This window comes from Trichosurus vulpecula, chromosome 3 (genome assembly GCF_011100635.1).
Source record: "Trichosurus vulpecula isolate mTriVul1 chromosome 3, mTriVul1.pri, whole genome shotgun sequence".
Taxonomy (NCBI): Eukaryota; Metazoa; Chordata; class Mammalia; order Diprotodontia; family Phalangeridae; genus Trichosurus; species Trichosurus vulpecula.
In genome coordinates, this window is record NC_050575.1 from 156,325,608 (window position 1) to 156,350,399 (window position 24,792).

At 37.3% G+C, this 24,792-nt stretch overlaps 1 protein-coding gene across 2 annotated transcripts in view; it reads left to right on the forward strand.

Annotated features, from left to right (window-relative positions):
• NUP93 (nucleoporin 93) overlaps positions 1-24,792 on the forward strand; it is a 132,826-nt gene that overhangs the window by 16,111 nt on the left and 91,923 nt on the right. For both annotated transcript variants that reach the window (XM_036750817.1, XM_036750818.1), the window contains exons 2-3: positions 3,856-4,074; positions 13,073-13,190. In XM_036750817.1, the coding sequence (XP_036606712.1) occupies positions 3,896-4,074; positions 13,073-13,190 (297 nt within the window). In that variant the 5' untranslated portion in view covers positions 3,856-3,895. The remainder of the gene's footprint in view (positions 1-3,855; positions 4,075-13,072; positions 13,191-24,792) is intronic.

The following is a 24,792-nucleotide window of genomic DNA, read 5'->3' on the forward strand; positions in this document are numbered from 1 at the left end:
AAACCTAGCCATTACTATTGTTATTATGAAAGTGGAAATGATGACATATCCGTTAGTTACTGTTTTGTTGATTCTTTTTCCACAACATCTCTAGCATCTGTCCTCCTTTTATCCGATCACAGGGTCATCACCCTAGTTCAGACTCTTATCACCTTTTGTTTGTTCTATTGCACTTGCCTGATAATTGGTTTCTGTGCTGCAGGTTTCTCCCTTCTCCAATATGTCCTCCACACTGTTGTGGAAGTGAATTTACTAAAGCACAAGTTGGATCATGTCAGTCCTCTAAGGCCTCAGCAAACTCTAATGGCTCTATTAGTTTTAGAATCAAATGCAGACTCCTCAGAAAGCATTTAAAGGCCATTATGATAAGGCTCCAACCTACTTTTCTGGCCTTATTATACACATTACTTCCATTTCCACATGCCAAACTGGCTTTGTTGCAGTTCCTCACCCATGACACTCCATATCACATCTCATTGCCTTTGTACCAGCTTTGTCCCAGCTTATGGCCAGAGCACATTCCAGCCTTGTCTTTGCTCAGCTCAAGCTCCACTTCTACATTAGACACCTCTACATCAGGCCTTTCCTCGTCCTCCCTCCTGCTAGTGCCTCTCCCGCCCCCCGCCCCCAACTTACCTCATGTTTATGTTGAACATACTTACTTACACGTACACTTGCTCTCCTGATAGAATCTAAGCTCCTTGAGGTGGATGTAGTTTGTGTTTGGGTTTGTATTCCCAATGCATGGCATATAGTAGGCACTTAATAAGAGCTTATTGCTTGATTGATGCTGAATATCACAAAATTATGTAAGGAAAAAAATAGTTCCTTTTTCAGTCAGTAACATATATTGGGAAACTAATGGAGAGCATCATTTACTCTTGTATTTCCTTCTTTAGCTCCTCTTTCTCCTGGCCCCAGTCTTCCCCAGAACCCTACCCAGGATGGCTATGTTGCAGGAAGACTCACAGGCTTCTAGGCTGCCCGCTTTCCTCTGTAATCCAGGCTGCCTAAGTGTTCACAGGGATTAGATGAGGTGGGAGTCGACAACTCCATCACTTCTGATGAATTGGGAAGGCCTTCAAATCCTGTCCTGCCACTGCTTCTAAGGTCCTTCAGTCCATACCATCTGCCCTGCTAACATATACCCTGCAGTGTCAGCTGTGTGCCCCTTCTTTTTACCTCCTCCTTCCCTCTCATTTTTCTTTCCGGGTGGACCCAGTGGGCACTTTTATTGGGTCTATACATGTGATCTACTGCTCTAACCTGTTCACCTTTGATACTTTCAGGATTTTGCATCTACCCTGCAGCTATACTTTCTTTTACTTATGTATCCTCCAATAGGAGTGAGCTCCATAAGAGCAAGAATGGTCTCACTTTTCAGTCTGTATTGGTAACGCTTTTAGAGATGTGCTTGGCACATAGTAAACCCTTAATAAATGCTTTTTTCTTTTCATTCGTTCTGTCCCGGGAATGCTTTACTTTTGAAATCTCCCATTTTTCCATAGATACAGACTGTTTGGTCAAACATTTGAAATGATCGTTATTTAATGTTACATAGAAAATAAGTGTTTATTTGAGACTCAGTCTAGGATTAAAGTCCAACTTGGACATAAAGAACATTTTAAAGCTTCTGCTCATTTACTTTAGCTGTCTCTGAGTAGCTGTTGCTTTGCTTTGAATCATACTTCTTTACCTTCGTGCCTTTTAAGTTAATCTTTTAAAAAATCTTAACTTTTCTGCTGTGAATTTATGGCATTAAGAGTGGCTTTTTATTTTTTTTAGCATTAGTCTGTCCATATCAGAAAAATTATTACATTGCCACTAAAGATTATACCTATTCTAATCCAGTAGGACATTAATAGCAGGGGAGAAGGTAGGAAGTGAAGTAAGAAAAATAGTATGACAAAGCTCTTCTATTTAAACTATCTTGTTTGTTCACTATCTTCTAATAGGGTAATACTTAACTATATCAATGAGCTTTTTATTCTGCATGACTTAAGTGCAGTAATTGTCAAAAATAGGGTTATATGAAAAATTTTTTTTTCCAAAAACATCTTTATTGATAAATTTTGTTTCAGCATATCATACAAGTCCCCAGCATACTCTCAGATCCCTCACAGTGTACACTCTCTGAAAATGGCTAAGTAAAATAATACATAATACAGAACAGTGATTTAGAGTGATAGTACATGCTTCCTTGCACATTAGTAATTTTATGCTTGTTAAAAGAAAGTTCAGGTATTTGCTTTACTAGTAAGTTTCCATATTATTCACTATTTTTGATCTAAGATTTATTGCCACCTAAAAGGTTTCTTAATTTAAATAATTGTAGTAATTATGTATATTGTCCTTTTGGTTCTGCTTTGTTCACTCTGCGTCCTTTCATATATGTGTTTTCATATTCCTTTATATTCTCCATATTCATTGTTCCTTGTGGTTCATTAATATTCTATAATGTTTGTAAACCACAGTTTATTCGACCGTTTCCACATTTGTTACTGGAATAGGTTGTCAGATTTTTGCTTTTGGAAATAGTGCTGCTATTGATATTTTCTTGCATATTGTTCTTTTATTATTTTGCCATCATTATTATGCCATAGAATATAAACCTAATAGTGGGACAATTGGGTTAGAAGGTATGAGCAATTTCGTAAATTTTCTTGCATAATTCCAACTTTTCAGAATGGTTGGATCAGTTCACAGTTCCATCAGCAATGTATCAGTGTGTCTTTTCCTACAAGATTCAGAATTTTGCAGAGGTGGTGGTCACAAGGTCTAAAATTTCATCATAATTTGTTCGATACTGATATCAGCTTTTCTTAATCAATTGTATTTTAAAGCAAGTATTCCTGCTATCATTTGTGATCTGGAAGCCCTTCAGGATTATTACTATTATTGTTAGTAGTAGTAGTAGTAGCAGCAGCAGCAGCAGCAGTAAAAGCAATAACAACACTTACTAAGCCCTCATTGCCCTGAATGAACTTAATGTATATAGGTAGAAAATGGCTCAGGAGGCATTTATTCTAAAAGCATGATAGAGTAGTAATATCTGGATCCACATACGAGAATGGAGCTTTTGTGCTGATGAAAGAAAGACAAGATGGTACATTGCAGAGAACCTTGCTCTAACTTCTTGTCCTTACTACCACTTGGGTACCAGTTATTATGAGTCTCAACTGAGAAAATTCTTTGTAAATGGTAATGTACCATACAAGATATTCCCTTTGGACATTTTTAGAAGAATGGGGGAGCTCCCTGAGGTTGGTGCCAGAATTTCTACTACCTGTGCTATTTTAGGTCTAGGGTGGCTAGGGCAGGGGTTCTATGAACTTGGATGACCAAAGATTTGCATCTTTATTTTCACCAACCTCTACCTAAAATTTAATGTTTCCTTCGGTTATTTAAAAACATGATTCTAAGAAGAACATGATTTGCCAGACTACTAAAGGGGGGCAAGACACAGAAAAGGTAAAAAATCCTGGTCTGGGGAGAGAGGCAGGAATTCAGGTCTGCTTAATCATATCTTTGCATTTGATCTAGTTTATACATGCGCGCGCGCACACACACACACATGTTATATATGCATATATATACATAATACATGTATACATATATAATATTTTAAATGGACTTGAGTCCTCATTGTGCACACACATCCCACATATATCTACTTTTCCATTGTCTGACTCATTTCCTCTATCACTATTGTTCCTGTGCTGTGCATATAAGGGGCCCTAATACCATTTGGTGCCAGTCTCTGTTGCTTCTTTTGTTTATAAAAAACCCTAGTGATTTCTTAAGCTTTGCTGAAAACCTGCACAGTATATGAAGTTTCTCTTTTTCTTTTCTTAGGCTCCCTGTTTTCTCTTTCTGCATAATATCTGCATCAGAAATGGATACTGAAGGTTTTGGTGAGCTTCTTCAACAGGCTGAACAGCTTGCTGCTGAGACTGAGGGCATCTCCGAGCTTCCTCATGTAGAACGTAACTTACAAGAAATCCAGCAGGCAGGTGAGCGGCTGCGCTCTCGCACATTGACACGTACGTCTCAGGAGACAGCGGATGTCAAGGCGTAAGTACTTTATTGTGAAGATGTTGTTGGGCTATGTGAGTTGGGAAATAGAATACATTTTTTCTCTTACTAGTTTGATATATATTCTGTAAAAGAAGGGGAAAACCATAAATAATCATCCTAAGAACTTAAGATAGTTTTTGAAATATATAAAAAATCTTAAAATTTTGCCTACTTTACCTGTTCAAGCTGCAAGGAGATGCTGCATACAGAGATGTTCAAGGCATAGTGGAAGTAAGAGGAAAGCCACTTGGTGCTATAGTATTATAGCATTTGATGCTGTAAAATGATGTGATATTTGTAATGTGCTTTGCAAACCTTAAAGCATTATAGAAATACTAGCTATTACTATGATTACTGTTAGCCTTGTATTATGTCTTTGACTGCTGACTCAGAAATGCCTGCTGCTACAGGTTAACAAATGTGAGTCATTTGGGCAAATCATGTATTCAGAGCCCAGGAAGTACATCACAAAGGGCAATGTTTTGGAGACTACGAGGGAGAGCTTATGCTCAGTCAGTAGTAAGATAAATCATTAAAACATGATGTGATCCTGATCTGCTTAGAGTCAGTGACTGCAGAGGCCAAGACGGAAGGAAAGGAAAAGCATTGGAAGTATGGCTTCGCCTTAGGGATAGTAGAGCAGTAAAGCCAGAAAGCCCTGAAAGGGATGGAAATTGCTGACTGGCAGCTGTCCACTGTGATAATAATGTTTTACAGGTCATGGATGTGTCTACATTCAGGATTCAGTGTAAGAACAAGTAGGAAATGGTTATTGCATCTTTCCTCATTCTTCCAACCTGAGAAAAACATTTGTTTGTGTTTGATTTTGGGGACCAGCATATATGGTGCATTCAACAAATATATACTCAGTGTTAATCGTCTGGACCAAACAATACTACCCTAGGTAGTAGTAGTTTCTAGACTTGCTGAATGTCTTGACTCCAGAATAGAATCAGTAGGTACAGAATAGAGGTTTTTAAGGTAATTCCTTTTTCTTATATGTTTTAAACTCATGTTGGCTCTATCTACTTGTGCTTCTAAGCACATGCTTTTTGTCCATTTTAAAGAGAAGCTAAAGGAGCTCTGGAAAGGACCTTACCTGGGTCTTCTGAAGCCCCCTGCAAAAAAAAATATCAGCCTCAGACATTGTTGTCAAGCTTGTGTTTTCTGGATGGTACTCAGCTCGTGTTTGCAAGACTATTAGTCTGTTCTGCTAGAAAATTGTTATATAGTTCCTGAGCACGTAGGCTTTATGCCTGTAGTTATAATTTCATTTTATAAGTTCTAGAACTTAAGACCTAAAAAAATGTTTTATTAGTAACTCATGTTCTCCTTTCCTTATCTTGTTAATTCTGTTCTTCTTTCTCTACGTTACTTTAGGGAAGAGTAATCAATGCATTGAAGGAATGGGAGTATGGTAGAGTAGGGTAGGTACATATATAAAAAATAATATAAATTGATAACAGTCTTTGTGCATTGTTTTTCTGGTAGGTAGAGAAATACACCATAATTTGAATAGAATGTTCGATATAAGATGAGGCAAGAAAATGACAAGTTGAATGGGAAATTTTCTTTCTTCTTCAGATGGATAAGGAAAATCCAGGCTCTAAGATTTCAGTTTAGAGATGGGACTTAAGCTTGACATTTTCTTGATTAGGTGTAGTAGGAATAATGTTGTAGGGTTTAACTTTAAGATGTAGACTAATATGTATTTTACTACTGAGTTATCCAAAACAACCTTAAAATTTAAGCAGAAATAAAACCCCTAGCTGCCAAATTGTATTTGGGATATTCCTGAATTAACAACATAATGTAGTGTTTTAATAGTTGGAAAGTTTGAGTAATTCTTTGCTACTGCTAACGTGATTGATTAGAGTAGTGAATGAATTGAGCAAAAGAAATCTTTTCACTTCTTAACTAAATATGTGCTTTTAGGAAAAATGACTTTTAAGTATGACTAGAATGTACTCATTCCTGTCTTTGCTTCCCTGTGCTAGGGTCAAAAGTTGGTATGTTAGGCTACATTGTGTGCTAGGCTTTAGGAGGAAGATCCCACAAAAAATAAAAAGGAAGTATGACTGAATGAAAGAGCACCGGATTAGATGTTGAGAGACCTGGATTCTGATCTGCGCATCCTCAATCCTGGATCAAGCAAACTATCTTCCTTCTCTGAGGAAGTTAGAATTTATATTCAGTCTGCAGTTAATTCATGTTATCTAATCTCACCTGGACCCTTACCACTGTTTGACAGTTTAAAAAATTCATTACTGATTGATTCATTTATTATATTTCTCACATCTGTTGTTACACACTTCTCTGTGCTTAAGCCATCATCCGTTCTCACACTCTCCCCCTCTCAGCAGATGACCCCACCTTCTACTTTACTGAGCATGATTGAGGCCATCTGTTGTCAACTCCCTCATCTTTCCTCCCTCAGTCATCAGAATACCTCCATCTTCATCCATCCTCTCCTTTCTCTAGTCTCCAGGGGTAAACTCACCGTCTTTGCCAAGCCTGGCTCTTCTGTTTGTGGTCTCGACCCTACCCCTCATTCCTTCTAGCACTTGCTCTGTTGATTATTCATTCCCCTTTTCTCTCAATTTTCCCCTATCTGCTTGTTCTTTCTTTGCTTTTTAGAAGTACACTTGTATTTCTCCTATTTTAAAGTCTCTCCTATCCCCATCACCCCTTTAACCCCTTGTCTCATGGCTACTTTTCCATTCACTGCTAACTTCCTAGAAAGAGTAGTTTACAGATGCTTCTTCGCCTTCTTCTTGTTCCTACCTCCATCTCTTGCAGTACGGCTTCTGACTATCATTTCATAAATCACAATAATAATAATGACAATAAGGGTAATAGCTAGCATTCATATAGCATCTACTTTGTATCAAGCATTATACAAATATTAATCCCATTTGATCCTCACAACAACCTTAGAAAGTAGGTTCTGTTATCCACATTTTACAGGTGAGGAAACTGAGGCAAAACAGTTAAATGACTTGCCCAGGATCACATAGCTAGTAAGAGCCTGAGGTTGGATTCAAAGTCAGGCCTTTCTGACTCCAGGCCTGGCAGTCTACTGGGCCACAGCTGCTTCTACTGAAACTGCTTTCTAAGTTGGAATTGAATTAAAACTGCTTTCTAAGTTGGTTGACTTTTTCTCAAACTTCATCTGCCTTGACCTTTCTTTAGTATTTTATGCAAGCAAGCAGGCAGGCAACAAGCATTTAAGTACTTAGTATGTGCCAGGTACTCTAAGTTCTGGGGACACATAAAGCAAAACAAAAACCCAAAACCAGGCAAGGAGCTAGAAGGTCAGGGGTGGGGTATCTGCAAACATAGCCCATCACACTTACATACGGTAACATGTTCAGCCATCCCCTAATTGATTGGCACCCTCTCACACTCCCATTCTTTGCCACCTCCAGAAGAGTCATAAATACAAGTACAGCCTTAGAGTTTGTTTTGTTTAGTATCAATCTCTCCTTTAATCTACTTTGTCTAATTCTCCCTCCCCTTCCTATTTCCCTGTTGAGTGAAATGTATTTCTGTACCCAGTCCTGTGGGTGGGTGGATGTGTTTGTATATATGTATTCTTCTCTCCTTCGCCTAGTTCAAATGAGAGTTGTATTCCAGTGTCTGTCACTCCACCCCACCCCTCCTTCATTTGTATAGCTATCTGTTTGTGCACTTTGATTATGTGAGATAATTTTCCCTAACCATCCTTTTCCTTCTACGCTCTGTATTCTTCTTCCCATCTCTTTCCTTTCTTCTGTTAAGATCATCAAGAACTAACAGAGCCACTCCCAAACCTGTATAATTAGAATCCCTCTACCCTCTGAAGATTGGTTCTGAGGGGACATGAATCATCTCTCTTTATTGGAATGTAAGCGATTTATCTTTGTTTAGTCCCTTATGACTATTCATACTCACTTTTTTATATTTCTCTTAACTTCTTTATTCAAACTTCAGAATTTGAATGCATTTCTGGTCTTTTTATCAGTTGTGCTTGGGAATTCTATTTCGTTAAAGGTTTATTTTTCACTTTGTAGTATTGTAGTCAGTTTTGCCGGTAAGTTATTCTTGGTTGCAAGCCTATATCCTTTGCCTTCTGGAATATTATATTCCAAGCTCTCTATTCCTTTATTATGGTGTGTGCTTCTGATTGTGGTTCCTTGGTACTTGAATTCTTTCTTTCTGAGTGCTTGTAGTATTTTTTCTTTGCCCTGGAAGCTCTGAGTTTTGGCTATAATGTTGTCAGGAGCCTTCATTTTGGTGTTTCTTTCCAGAGGTGAGCAGGTGATTGTTTCTGTTTCTACTTTACCTTCTGGTTCTAAGAGATCTGGGAAGTTTTTCTAAGATTTCTTGAAATATGATACCCAGGCTTGTTTTTTGGGAGGGTCATAACATTCAAGTAATCCAGTGATTCTTAAATTTTTTTCTCCTTGATCTGTTTTCTAGGCCATTTGTTTTTACTGTGAGATAGCTTACATTTTCTAATATTGTTTTTATAACCAGTCTTTTGACTTTGTTTTAATATTTCTTGTTGTCTCATGGAATTATTGACTGATACTTTGTCCATTCTAATTTTCGGGGAGTTTCTTGCATGGCAAGATTTTGTACCTCTTCATAGCTCTCATTTCTTTTCCATTTTTTCCTCTATTGCTCTCATTTCAGTCACAAAAAACTAAACATTTTTACCCTTTTAAAAAAAGAATCCCCTTGCTTTGTCTGTTCCAGGAATTCTCGTTGAGTTTGTGCCCAAGCCCTAGTTTTCTTGGAGGCTTGTTTATAGATGCTTTGGAATCACTCTCTTCTCCTAGGTTTGTGTCTTGAGCATCCCTGGCACTGTAATCTTTTGTGGTGGGATTTTTTTTTCTTTGCTCATTCTTCCAGACTGCTTCCTGACTCTGAACTTTATGTTTGAGCACATTTCTGCTTACTTTTGGAGGGAAGGTCTGGGCAAGTTCTTTTGCTGCTTTCTTGTTTCTTGTGAACATTGAGTGTTATGTTCTTCCAAGATCTCAGGAACGGCTCAGTAAAGGGACGAGCAAGCTTTCAGTACTCCTAGAGTGGTCTGATCCAGGGCAAAGTAACATTGCTGCCCCTCTGGTCTGTGCTCTGCAAGTTTTTTACCTCAGCTTGGGTCTGAACAACGGTAGACTGCTGCTTGGCTTCTCTGCCAGGTGAGAAGTTCTGCTGATTCATAGTGACAGAATTGCAGGTTCCCTTTTGGTCTGGGATTCTTGCCTGGTTGTTACTTTGCTGGCTTCAGTTGGAATTAAGACCCATCGCTGTTCCTGAGGTTGGAGTCACACTGCTGCTTCTTGCTTTCTGCTCCAGAACACCACCCCTGGAAACAGGTATCCTTCTGCAGCCCGCTCTGTGACCCTGATGCTCTAGTTTGGGTTTGGGACATCCACGTGCCCTGTCACTGAAGTGCCAGTATGAGGCTCCTCCTGGACAGACCCAGTCCCCAGTGTCTATAGACTGTGTCACTGTGCTGACCTGGGCTGCAAAAATGACTCATTAATCATTTAATTTAATTAGATATATTTACATATTTGGGTCTAATGGTAGCCATCTTTAAGGTGGAGGGAGGAGGGAAGAAAAAAAATTTACATGATAACTTTTTGTATGTTTAAATGGAATAGTAAGTTGTAATAATAGATTTGCAGTTTCATGTGCAATCTTTTTCTTACTATGCTAAGTTATGGGAATGCTTGTTTTATCCCATAAATTAAAAATAAATAAAAAATTTTAAAAATAACTCACTGACTTTTTCTTGGACTTTCCCACCAATTTTCAGTCTGGTGTGTTTTTTAGATTTATTTGGAGGAGTTTTGGGGAGCAGCTCCCTGTATTGCTTTCTGCTGGTCACTCTTGGTTCTGTCCCTTATCTTGTCTTTTAAAATCTTCCTTGAAGGTTTAACTGAGTTACTACATCCTCCATGAAGTCTTTTACAAATCTCCTCTATCTCCATGTGTACATTGTTTCTCTCCTATGATTTTCCTAAAGTACTTTATCTGGATTTCTCCTTTTCCTTACCCTGATTGACACTGTGCCATACACATCTGTGCATTTGTTACACCTTCTTTGGCAGAGTGGGAGCTCCTTGAGGATGGGCACTGAGACATTCCTTAATCTTTGTGCCACCAGAATCTAGCATAGCACCTTGCACATAATCAGTACTTAATAAATATTTGTTAAATTAGCCTAACTCTGCCACTAACTAGTTGTGTGACTTTAGTCAAACTGTTTATCTCTTGGGATCTTGCGTTTCCTCATCTCTAGATGTGGGTTTTGGAATGGATGAAGTTTAAGATCTCTTCCTAGCCCTTAAAAAGTTGTCATTCTAAATCTCTACCCGTAAACTGCTTATTGGTTTGTTGGAGACAAGACTTTGGTCTTTGAAACAGCTAGAGAACAGTACCCAAAGGTGTATCATCAGGTGCTAAATTTTGGAGTACTACCTGTGAGTAGTCAAAAACAGTCCTTCCCCAAATTATTGTGGATTGGAGGTAAATACTGTCTGGCTGGAAACTTCTGGCAGAAAAACTGAATTAGAACAGAGAGGCTGATGACTATGCCAGTGTTTGTGAGGAAACAGTGACCTGGAAATGTGACTCCCTTAGAGGGAGTCTTTGGTTAAATGTTGATGCTATGGATATTAGGGCTGGATTTTAGATTAAGACAGAATGGAAGGCACAGATGAGAGAGACTGGGGTAAATATTGAAAACAGGAGCATATAGAAAAAGGAAGAGAATTATGAAAGCAGAAACTAAGGGGAGCAGAACAAGTTATCGTATATTCATGATAGATGGCAAGCTGGTTCTGGGAGTTTCATTGGGCACTGGTGGAATTGGGGTTTGGGTGTCTTCAAAGAAAATGGTTTGGATCAGAATTCAAGAGGATGGACCAGATAGAAAAAAAACATTGCTTTACCAGAGGTAAAGGAAGTTGAGAATAGCTCTGACATTTGCCTAGGAGGTGGAAATAGAGTGAATAAGAAAGGACAGTGACCCCAAAGGATTGGGGCTAGAGGAAGAATCTATGGATTGAAAGGGAGGGGTAAAATAGAGTGTCTGAACAAGATGAGTCAATGCTTTGAATGTGTTCCAAGCTAATTGAATAATGTGAGGCTTTATAACTGTAACTTACCTAATAGATGTATCATTTGTATTCTGAGATTTCACTTTACTGTTGGGAAAAAAAAAAGCAGCATACATTTGTTGTACTGTAGTAGAAGCTGTAGGAGAAGGGCTGTCATAAGAGAAGGGGAAAAGGAAGAATTTTGAATCTTTGAAAAATTTGAATGTAGTTCTTTGGAGGATCAATCTCTCCTCTATGCCACTGTGTATTGAAACTAGGAAATGACCTAAACGTGGTAGGAACCTGCTTTGAAGAGCTTTCTGCTTTTGGTTTATTTTTTTAAGGGTTTCTGTGTGTTTATGCGATTTTTTTTTTATCACAAGCATATAGGAATTCAGTGAAGGAAAAGATCCTTCACAGAGGAGATAAGACTTGAGTTGTGAAGGGCAAGAAAGAATTTATTAAAATTTTTTATGAGGATGACTCTTCTAGGTGCTATATTGTTAGCATAGTTATTAGAGCATGGTGTCATTGAGATCATGTTGGGAGTTCCATCTCATATGGGCTAGATAGTATTTATCTGTTCCACAGACTATAGACTATGGACTTTCTCCTTAATCCTTAACTGCCAACTACCTTATAAGTTTTCCATAAGAGGACTGGGAAGAGTGTACCAAACAATTCAAAATATATCCCTTGCTGGTGGTGCCTTAGTTATGCTATTTTTGTATAGGAAAGAAAGCACATCACTGAACTATTTAAATATACAAAGTTCCTGTCCTCTAATTTCATACTATGAGTCAGTGACAGCTGGAATCCTCTCTCTTAAAGTCTAATGCACTGGAATGTGCATTAATCCAGGGCTTTAGACTAAAGGGCAACAAAATTCAAGTCCATTACAAGGAACAATGTTGGTACCAAACTTTAAGTTAATAATTAAGTGAAAGGTCATGAGGCAGAATGGGTAGAGAACTGGCCTTAAAGCAAGGAAAACCTGGGTTCCAGCTTTGCCTCTAATATATACTGGCTGTGTATCTTTGGGAAAGTCACTTAAACTCTCAGTGCTCTAAGAAACTCTAAGTAAGTTGCAGAGAAAGTTGTGATCTTCATTGGCAGAGGAAATTTCCTCACCAAGAGTTTACTTTGCCAGTGAAATCAGAGATCTAGTCCTTAAGCCCCAATGAATAGTTCGCATTTATATAATGATTAAGGGTTTGCAAAACACTTTACATATATTATTTTCTTTGATCCTTACAACTTGTGAAGGAGGTGCTGTTATTATCTCTGTTTTATAGATGAGGAAACTGAGACTCAGCTTAAATGCATTCCTCAGGGTCATGAAGCTAGGAAGTGCCCTAGAAGGGATTAAAATTGGGGGTGGGGGGTGGGGTATGACTGTTAGTCAAAACAATATAACAGTACTATATACATATTCATAAACATGAGGCAGCTAGTTGGTGCGGTGGATAGAGTGCTGCATCTGGAATCAGGAAGACTAATCTTCCTGATTTCAAATATGCCCTCAGACACTATCTGTGTGAACCTGGACAAATCACTTAACCCTTTTGTCCCAGTTTCCTCATCTGTAAGATGAGATGGAAAAAGAAATGACAAACTACTCCAATGTTTCTGCCAAGAAAACCACAAATGGGGTTGCAAAGTGTCAGACATGACTAATCTACCAAAAAACAAACCCATAATATAATAAAAATAATCTAGATATTTATAAGAAGACAAGAATAGTTCATATATATGTATATATGTGTATATATATATATATATATGAAGTCTTGAATATAGAAAAAAATATTCATATTCATAATGCAGTGATCCAATTTTTTTCTCTCATTTGTGTCTTCCTACTCTTTCTCTCTTTCTCTTCTCCCTCTACAAAAAACCAGGTCAGTTCTTCTCGGGTCTAGAGGACTTGACATATCACACATCTCACAGAGGTTGGAGAGTTTGAGTGCTGCAACTACATTTGAACCTCTTGAGCCTGTTAAAGATACAGATATTCAGGTAAGAGTACTCTGGTTTATTGAAATGAAAATAAAATCCTTGGCAAATAGTTGATTGTCTGTTTCACAACAATTGGTATTCGACCAGCTATCCAAAAAACAGTATTATTATTGTTTTTCTGCTTCCTGATTAAATGAAACATCTGACACACACACAAAAAAATCCCTTCTGGTTGGGAGTATGGTGGTAGTGGTGGTGGTGGTGAAGGACAGACTTGGATATATTTAGTTACTTTTAGGGATTTTTTGCAAGACTAAATTGTGGAAAACAAGCAATTTCCATCTTAACTTGAACATTTTCATTTCTTTACATTTCCTTTTTTTTTGACTTCAGTCCAAAGGACAGCAGTCATTGCTGCAAGATCATATTTCAGAGTAGTCATGCTTTGTCTATTGAAACTCAAGTGGTGTTATGTTCCCTTTCATGTTGCTGGTTCTGAGTTGGCAAAAGTTAACAAAAAATTTGACTACTTATTAAAATGTTTTCTTTGTTGATTTCTTTTTTTCCTTGAACTTAACAAACATCTGTAAACATGAATATTTCAACATACAAAGATTGGAAAAGAGTAGACATTCTTGTGAACCTCTGTTACGTAGTGGTTTTTTTTTTAAAGGTATATATTATATTTAGCACAGTAAATTTAAAACTGCTCTGCTTGTTACCTTCTGAACTTTGCTCTCTTCTACACATTTAAATGTTTCATTGACATTTTAGTGCTAACTTCCTTCCCTAGTTTCTTCCCTCTAATACAGGCCTTCTCTTATAGCAAATAAGTATAGTTGAGCAAAAGAGATCAACAACATATTGAACAGGTCTGAAATTGTGTGTCTCATTTTACATCTATGGTCCGTCATGTCTCTGACAAGAGCTGAGAAAAATGCTTCATCGTCATTCAGTCTTCTGAAGTCATAATTGGCTGCTATATTAATCAGAGGTCTTAAACCTTTGAAGGATATTTTCATTTACATTATTCTAGACATTGTACAAATTATTCTCCTAGTTCTGTTCACTTCACTCTGTGTCAGTTCATACAAGTCTTCTCAAGTTTTTCTGAATCTGGTCCTTTAGTAATGTCTTGCAGCACAATAAAATTTCATTGCTTTTTTGCCATAATTTTCAACACTTTCACCAATTGATGGGCAGCCACTTTGTTTCTGGTTCTTTGCTACTTCTTGATTTCTAAGGAGTTTTTTTATTGCCTTTGTATTAGGCACAAAGAAATAATGTAAAAATGCTTCAACACTAGTGTATTGTTGGTAGAGTTGTGAACTGATACAACCATTCTGGAGAGCAATTTGGAACTATGCCCAAAAGGTTACAAAATTGTGCATACCCTTTGACCCAGCAATACCACTTCTAGATCTGTATCCCAAAAAGATCATAAAAAAGGGAAAAGGACCCACATGTACATAAATATTAATAGCTGTTCTTTTTGTTGTAGCCAAGAATTGGAAATTGAGGGGATGCCCATCAATTGGGAAATGGCTGAACAAGTTGTGATATATGAATGTAGTGGAATACTATTGTGCTATAAGAAATGATGAGCAGGCAGACTTCAGAAAAGCCTGGAAAGACTTATATAAACTGATGCTGAGTGAAGTAAGCAGAACTAGAACAACATGGTACACAGTAACAGCCACATTGTGTCAGGACTAACTTTGCTAGACTTAGCTCTTCTCCGCAGTGCAAGGATCTAAGACAACTCCAAAATGCCATCCACATCCAGAGAAAGAACTTTGGAGTTTGAATGCGGATGGAAGCATATTACCTGCTCTCTTTTTTTTTTTTGTTTTTGTTTTGTTTCTTCTTTTTTCATAGTTCCTCCCATTGGTTCTAATTCTTCTTCACACCATGAATAATGTGAAAATATGTTTAATATGAATATATATGTAGCTAAACACTGAGGATACAAAGAAAGGTATAAGACGGTTCTTGTTCTCAAGGATCTCATAGTGTAACGAGGAACACATTATACTCAACTATCTACAAACAAGCTATGTACGAGATAAACTGGAAATAGGCACAGAGGGAAGGAATAAGGAAATCTTCCTATAGATTTTAGCTTCTTGGATTTTAGCTGGGACTTGAAGCTAGGGAATTTAGGTTATGGAGATAAGGAAAAAGAGGTATGGGTGACAGCCAATGAAAATGCAAAGAACTGAGAAATAGAATGTCTTGTGGAGGGAACAATATATGGATCAAATGATATAGGTGGAGGGGGAATAAGGTGTAAAACTGGAAAGGGAGGCAGGGGCCAGGTTAAGAAGGCATTCAGTACTAGTGAATTTTATATTTGATTCTGGAGGTGATAGGGAGTTGATTGAATAGGGGGTGGTAGTGATACAGTCAGATCTGTGGTTTTGGAAGATTTGACAGTTGAGTGGAAGACAGATTAGAGTGGTAAAAGACTTGGTACAGGAAAACCAACCAGCGGGCTATTTAGTAGTCCAGGCATGAACTGATGAGTACCTGTACTAGGTTAGTGGCAGTGTCACAGGAGAGAAGGAGGCATATATCTGAGATGTTGGGAAAGTAGAGTCAGTAGGCCGTGGTAATGGATTGGAATTGAGGGGTAAGAGTGAGGAGTCAAAGAAGACACCTAGGTTGCAAATAGTGGGTGACTGGGAGGTTAGTGGTGCCCTCGGTAGTAATAGAGAAGTTAGCAAGAAGGGAAGGTTTGAGAAGGAAGATAATGAGTTCAGTTTGTGCCATGTTGAATTTATGATGTCTACAAGCTATAAAGTTAGTGGGCATGACCTGGTTGAAGCTCCAGCAAAGGAGATTGAGAAGGAACAGTCAGGAGAAGAGAACCATGAGAGAAGAGTGTCATAAAAACTTGGAAGAGATATCAAGGAGAAGGAGGCTGATTGACAATGTCAGAGGGTTACAGAAAGTCAAGAAAAATGAGGATTTCAAAAAGGCCATGAGATTTGGCAGCTAAGATAGTCATTGTTCATGACTAATGTAGAAATAGTGTTTAACATGATTGTACATGTATGACCAGTATCAAACTGCTTGCTGTCTTGGGGAAGAAAAATTTGGAACTCAAATTTTACGAAAATGAATGTTGAAAACTATCTTTACATGTAATTGGAAAAAAAATAAAATACTATTAAGGAAAAAAAAAGATACAATAGTTAACTTTGGAGACAGCAATTTCAGTTGAATGAAGTCAGAAGTCAGACTACAGAGTTGCAAAGGAGAGGAGAGGAAGTGGAGGGACCAGTTGTATATGGCTTTCTCAAGGAGTTTAGCCAGAAGAGGGCGAAGAAATATAGGATGATAGCTAGTGGGGAGGGGCAGCACAGTGGTTAGAATGTTGGACCTGAAGTCAGAAAGACTCATCTTCCTGAGCTCAGATCTGGCCTCAGACACTTACTAACTGTGTGACCTTGGGATCATTGTAAAATGAGCCAGAGAAGGAAATTACAAACCACTCCAAGTATCTCTGCCAAGAACGTGACTGAAAAACCACCCAACAACAACAACAAAGCTAGTGGGACTATATGGATCAAGTGAAGGTTTTTTGAGGATGGAGGAGATGTGGGCATGTTTGTAGATAGTAAAAGAAGCAGCCAGTAGATAAGGACATGTTGAAGATTAATGAGAGAGTGGAGTTGATAGATGGCACAATATGCTGGAGAAGACAGAATGGAATGGTATCATTTGTACATGTGGAGGATTAGCCTTAGCAAGGAGAAGGGCTACCTTTTTATTTGAGACAGAAGTGTAGGAGGAGATAGTGGTATAAGGCATCTTAGTGATGTGAGATGAAGATGAATAGAGGAGGGACCTCCTGGTAAATTACTTCAATTCTTAAAGTAAAATATGAGGCAAAGTTCTCAGCTGAGAGAGTAATGGGAAAGGGAGCCATGGTAGATTTAAGAAGGGATGAAAAGGTTTGGAAAAACACTAAGGCGAATGGGCTATAGTGAATTGATTTGGATGACATAAAAGGATTGCCTTGCTGCAGTGAGGGTCCATTTGAGATTATTTAATATAACTTTGTAGCAGACCTAGTCAGCATGGTATTGTGGTTTTCTCCAGGTTTGTTTAGCAGCACGTTGAGTTGGAGAGAAGGCAGTGGATGGTGGGAGTAATCTAGGGCTGAGGCTTGGCAGGGCAAGATCTTTGATAGGATGAAGGGGCAAAGGATTAAAGGTAAGAGGACTGTGAAGAGTTGAATTGGTTCACCAAGGAGTCAGAAGGGAGGAGGGTGTAGCTTGTGGAGAGGTTTTGGCCTGGGAAAGAAATGAGAGGAGAGGGATAGTTTGCATGAAGACAGTAGGATTTGGGGTTGCAAGGCAGAAAGGGAACTGCCATGACAACAGATTGTTATCAGATAAGGGAATTTTAGAGTTCATGGACATGGAAATAGAACATGTGGGGATGCTGGCAAGATCAATATGTGTAGGAGAGGTAAGGTGGAGGAGGAAATCAATTACTTAAGGAAATTATTTAGTTGGGGTGTATGTTGAAATCCCCTTCTGAAGGCAAGAATTTGGAGGAAAGAAAGACCAAGCCAGACACTGAATTCGTTGAGGAAAAGAGAATAGTCACTGGATAACAGCTACTAGAATTTTGACCAAATGATAAGTATGATTGAATGAACCTCAGAGGAACAGAGATGATGGTGGTAGAGGGAGAGTGTGGAAGTGACTTATTTTAATTCCCATTGTTTCTTTGTCTTCTTTGGCTTTAATTCTCTTGAAGTGAAACAAGAAAACATCAAGAGCTAAGCAATATTTCTTTAACTGTGATCACCTACTTTAGATTATTTTGTCTTTCATTTTACTTTTCAGTCTTAATCCAAGGCTGAGGTTTTGTAGTTAGTGATGTTTATTCTTCAACATCAAAGTGAACTCTTTTCTTATGTATTAGAGCAATTCAATGCCTCTAGTACTCTATTGGGAAACTTCAAACTTTGAGACTAAGGATGCTTCAGTTTTGAATTGATGAAATTACTTCTCTTGGTTGTATTTTTCCACAAGTAGCCTTAACAATGCAAAATATTTTCTTTTTCTTCCAGTTAGACTCAGGCTGGCTTTAAAAACAATACCACACATTTGATATTTGAAACCATAAGAAGAGAATATCACCTTCTAATTTAGATTGCCAGTAATCTAAGTCCCAAGAAATGATTAAGAGGGAATATTAATATTGAAATAAGACCTTAGTGGAATTTATTTTTCTTACAAAGATCTAAAGGAAGAAAACTTAGAGATGACAACCTTCTTTGCAGGGATTGTCATTATTTTTACTTAACAATTTGAGGCTGTAGGTTTTGACCAAACTTAAAATTTCTTTTTTCTCATTTTACTGGTTCCTAAACTGATTACATGTGCTGTAACATTATGTCTGTCAAAAATGAAGTTTTTCACACTTTTTATGCCATTGAGTTTAGCAGCTAGCCATTATTACTAGAGATAGGGCCTGAGATAGCCCTCAACTTTCAATCGTTTAAAAATGTTGTAGTAGTTAAATTTATATAATCAATTATATATTAAATCAGAAGTTATTTTACTTTCAAGTTTTTATTTTCTAGAATTATAAAGACAGCTGTGTCACTTGATGGACTTATTGTGTGTGAAATGATATTTTCCAGACAGTGCATTTTTTTTAAGATAAGGGGTATAGCAAAATTCTCTGTGCTGAACATAAGTCAGAGTGAATTTATGTCAATTTATAATACTCTTAAAGCATAGTTTATAAGTGGAAATGCTGATGCATACTTAAAAGGATGCTGCCAAGTACTTTGCAAACCCTAGCCATTGTTTGCACTACTTACAAGCTTGAAAAGGCATTTTTCCTTGCACAGATCGCCCTTTTCTATCTGGTAAACATTGATTGTTGTTTTTTCTCTGTTTCTAATGGAGCTTGAAATTAATATGTTTATTCTTGTTTGTTTCCTTGTTTGTCATAATCAGTGATGTTGGCATGTTTTGGAACCACATTTCTGAAAGTTGCCATGACTAGTAAAGGTAACATTTTAAAAAAAATTCATTTATACATGTATGAATGGTGTGAGTGAATTTTTTAAAAATGTTAGTTAATTGCTTTTTAAGAAAAACATAGCTATGAGAAGTCACTGCAAAATTGTAACAGAAGCTGAGCAATAGCTGTTAACTAGACATGATAATAAAGAGCTTGTTTTGAGGCACCTGTGACTGAATTGTTGCGGGAACTAAAATCCCTCTATAGTTTTAATATGTGGTTGAAAAGAAAGTGTAAGTCAGAGTTGTATAGGGCTTTAAATGCTAAACAAAGGAATTCATATTTTTTTCTGGAGACCATAGGAAGACACTACAGTTAATTGAGTGGGGGGATCACATCTTCAGATTCCTAGTGTATAGCGTGGCCTGGAATGGGGAGAGTCTTTTGAGGTGGTGAGATCAGTTAGGAGACTGTTGTCATTAATAGTCTAGGAAAGAAGTGATGGCAACCTAAACTAAAGTAGTAAATGTTTGAATGGAGAGAGGGGGTAAATGTAAGAGATATTGTGGAGGTAGAAACAGGAAATTTTGGCATATGATTGTATATGTGGGAGGAGGGAAAATCAGGTTATTGAGATTAAATGATCTAGACTGTTAACAAACCATTCAGCCATTTGAAGTCCTGGCAAAGTATCTGATGCTACATCTTGATCTCTGAAGTAGCTGTGATATAATGAACAAGAGCACAGGATTTGAAAGGAGAGGACTTGGGATTCACATCCCAGATCTGCTACTTATTAACAGTGTGACCTTGGGCAATTTAGTTAACTTCTCTAGGCCTCTTATGAGAGCTCACTTTTTAAAAATGTTTGCATAATCTGCCTTCGTCTCTGAATTAGAATCCAGCCTGTTAATGAAGGGGGTTGGGGTGGTCCATGGGCGAGAAGCATTTTTAAGCAATTAGGGTAAGGAAAATCTGAGTGTCATTTATAAGAATAGATCCTCAATAATTGATTTTTACTTCACTATACAGTAACTATAATGAAATATTCATGATTTCCTTCCCTTTTCTGCTCATAGGCTTGTAAATGAAAAAGAACATACTCAGACCTCTTTTTAGCCTATCTTTTAAATAGTTATAAGAAGCTAAAAGGCATTGACAGTCATAAAACTAATTCAGTAGTGAAGTAATTCCATATACTTCTTTAAAAAGACAAGTCAGTAACTTTAAAATAGCAAAAAGCTACACAGTACAACGAATTCTATTTTAGGAAAACTTAAATTTCTGCTTTTTTGCCATTGGCTTTGTCTTTATTATTAATGATATATTTGCATGGTTAAAGTTTCCAAATTTTTTTTCCTTTGTTTTCCTTCTAATTTTATACCTTCAAATTAAATCAGCAGATTTTTAAATAAATAAAGATAAGGAGAAAGATGATTTCTAAGTGTAAAATACCCTAGTGCTGTTAATTACCTTTTATCATCTTCATATCATTTCCATTGTTTAACAAGAGCTTAACTGGTATTTAGTATGGGATTTTTTTCAGGCCAGTAAAATAGAAAATTGAATTAGACATAAGTAGTTTGGAGAATTTATGTTGTTTCTTTGCTTCCTTTTGAGTAAATCCCACTGGATAAACATCCTATCCCTCCTCTTTCTTTGAAGTTCTTTGTTGTCTATACCTGCCTCAGTGTCATCATTTATTTATCTTATTTTCTGAGGTCAGTATCTACATGAATTCTTTGCCCAAAATAATAATTTTATACAGAACTTTAAGGTTTGTAAAGTGCTTTACCTATTCAGTTTTCTTTACTTCCTCCCTCAATCCTTTCTTTCTCTCCTACAGCCCCTCTCCCAACCCCTATCCAGTGACACTGACCTCCTTACTGTTCTTCATGCACCACATTCTGTCTCCCAACTCTGGATGTTTTCACTGGCTTGTCCCTATTCCTGAACTCTCCGTTCTCATCTCTGCCCCTTGGCTTCCCTGGTTTCTTTCAGATCTCCCTTAAAGTCTGAGGTTTGCTTCTCCTTAATCTTAGCATCTTCCCTCTGAGATTATCTCCAATTTACTCTGAATATATCCTGGATAGATATCGTGGAGGTTGAAATGACAAATTTTGGCAATTGATTGGATATATGGGAGAAGAAGGAGAGTGAGGAGTTGAGGATAATGCTGAACTTTGGAGCCTAGAAGGATGGTGGTGAAACATAAAATAGGTGAAACTTGGAAGGGAGGGAGGATGATAATGAGTTCAGTAGTTCAATTTGGGACATGTTGAATTTGAGGTTTCTTCAGGACATCCAGTTTGTGCAAGTCTAGCTCTCTTTATACTGTGCCTTGCTTGCTTCTCTACATTGTAATAATGGTGCCTATTTTGGGGGAGAATTTTATCATTTGGGCTGTGTTTGTATGTTTATATAGCATGTTTATGTAGCACTTCAAAATTTACACATTCCTTTTTTCACCACAGTCTTACGAAGACAGTAGTGCAAATATTATCATCTCTATTTTACAGGTGAGGAAACCAAAGCTCAGAGAAGTAACCTGATTTGCTTTCATGGCTAGTGTCAGAGCAGAATTTGAACCTAGGAATCTTAAGACTAGTGTTGTTGTTTTTTTAAATTTCACTGTATTGTCTATGTTAAAAGTAAAAAGGAAGGTGAGGAAGCTAAAGTTTGTTGCTGATGACAGAACTGTATCATTCTTTTTCTTTTGAAGAGATCCAATTTGTTCTTACCTTGGACCTGAAGGACAAACATCAAGTTGAGACAGATTGAGGTGTATTCCTCAGTGATTGTTGGAATTACAGTATTATAATGTGCCTGGGATGTTTTAAAGACTGACATTTTACCAAAAAAAAAAAATAGCATTCAGATCTCTGTAGAGCAAATACAAGTGGCAAGATTATAGTCCTTTGTGGCTTTTTTCCAACCACATCATCTTCACATTGTCATTTAGACGAAACATGATTGTCAGCAACTGCATGCTTATGGGTCTTACCAAAATGATATCATTAGATATTCTTATCTTGGCTATGATGAGGAATATGGCTTATTTCAGTAAATAAATTGTTTTCTGCCCTAGGACAATTTTGTTTTGTAAGTAAGAACATCTATTTCGCTTGCTTTCATTTACCACTTTAAAAATCTACTTTGGATAAGATATTTTTGAAGACTATAACAAGTAAAATTTTTCTATCAGGAAAAAATTACAGTCAGTTTGGTTTGGGAGGCTGTGTTAGTCTGGTTAAGACTTTCAAAGAATAAAAACACAGCCATGCCTGCCTCTGACTACAAAGTTTAATGATTACGTACTGACAACACACACACACACACACACACACACGCACACGCACACGCACACGCACACGCACATGCACATAGATAAGGAGACAAAGGCTTCCACCTCACTTTTACCCTTAGGTCTCATTGTTGACCTCGTTCTAGGAAATGAAGCCCACAGGTAAGTGCACTCCAGGGAGTTAGTAATATCCAGACTGTAGACTAGTACAGAGTGGCCTGAGGCAGGGAAAGTCTGTATAGTTTTATGTTGAGGTAGATAGGAACCTGGCGTCTTTTACAGATGTACCAATCTAAGGTAAGGAAACCCTAAGCATACGCTACTTTGAATACACCACTCATGAATAGACTAGATATGGATAAATACAAGGATTGTTAGCATTCCTTTTGTTTGATGTCTGGGCTTAACTTAATGGTTCAAAATCAGTTATTACAACTGTTTCTATTTACCTGTTTCCCCCTTCCTTTGAGAGAAAGCACCCAAGTCTGATCAGCTTGTTAAAGGAAGACGAATCAGAAATATTGATGAGACTATAATAAATGCAGCTTTGCTATTTTCATATAATCAAGATGAACATCTACTTGGCCACAAGTTCAGTATGGACCAATAGTGTGACAATACAGCCAAAAAAAAGCAAGCAAAATATGGAATCATATTTAGTAGAAGAATAGTATCTCAGTTATAAGATGTAATAGTTCTGCTATAATCCAATTGTAGTGTGACCACAATGACTATAGTATTTATTTCTGGGTGCAAAATATTGCAGGACACCGATAGATCATAGCACATAAAGAAGAGGGTGGCCAGAATAGTGAGAGGTCTGAAAGCTATGTTGTTTAAAGAACAGTTAAGGACCTAAGGATATGAATCTAGAAGATAGATGATTAAGGGAGATATGATAGAGAGCTATCTTTATACATTGAAGGGCTGTCATGTGAATTATAGACATAATCTATGTAATACCAGAGACCAGAACATACACCAAACAGGTGGAAATTATAGGAAGATATATTTCAGCTTAATATTATCAAGAACTTGATAATTAGAACAGTTGAGCAGTGGAAAGGCTTGCTTCAAGTAGTACTGAGCTCCCCATTTCTGGAAATACTTAAACAACTTAAGAATGAAAACTGAGTGTCAGAGATGCTATGGAAGGGATTCCTGTTGGAGAAAAAGGGGCCTCTAAAGTCCCTTCTTACTCATGAGAAATCTGTAACTCAGGCTAGGTACCAAGTAGAAGTCCTATCTAAGCAGGATTCTTGTGAAACAAATGAATTTCATCTATAAGTGCTTACATACACAAACAATTCGTTCAGGTTCTCAAAAGTTTTTTTTAAAGTAGGTGAAGAGTTTGCACTTACATTAGAAACCACTTTTGTAAATTGTGCTGTCCTCTTATCCTGAAGTAGAATAGTAGTTAAGTTCATGGTAGTCTTTGTGTTGTAACTTTGCATATTTGATCTTTTGGCATTTGCATGGTTAAGTGAGTTGTTGTGGCCTTTCCTTTATGACAACCTACATTCTTTTTTCTCCTGTGTTCATAGACAGACACCAGTGTTTTTCTCAGTGGGTCTTAAACTCTGCTTAATTCAACACAACTGGTTTGGGAGAAGCCCTTTCCTAGCTTATAGCAGGTTTATTTTAGGTCAAAATTTAGCTATATAGACTGAGCTACATCTGGAAAATTCACAAACACTATTTACCTGCCCTGTATATTCTATTTTCATACTACATGGTAAATAGAGAAACAGAGACCCCTAGAGCTGGAAGTGAACTTGGAGAATATTAGTTTTGTGGGCATCTTTGTCCCTTGCAAAAAAAAAAAAATCGCAGAGTTCACACTCTATACTTGTAAATGTTTTTGCTGTTCATTGTCATTGAACCCTGACATGGTGTGAAACTCAAAACCAGTAAACCTGAGATAAAATATTTACATAGATTTGCTTATGGCAGTCTGCTAGACTGGAAGCCCCTTAAAGATGGGACCATTTCTTATCTAAGCTTTGTGTCTGTCTCTGTGAGTACCTAGCACAAGTCTCTAAAGAGAGGTGGAGTTTATTGAATATTACTGGTCAGGTTAATGGACTGACCTGTTTTGTTTCCACAGCTAACCTAATGATGATTGTTTTGGTCTGCATTGCATTGATTTACTTTCCCTGTTTTACTGTGATAAGAAAAGGTAGATTAGGTGCTACGTTCAGTCTAATGACAAAGGAGGCAATTAACCATAGGTATGCTGTGAATCAAATTAAAAACAGTAATTTTATTTATTTTTAAAATTTTTTTTTATTTTAGATAAATACTAAAACTTAAATATATAATAAGAAAAGAAAAAGAAACATTAAATATAAATGAGGAAAAAAC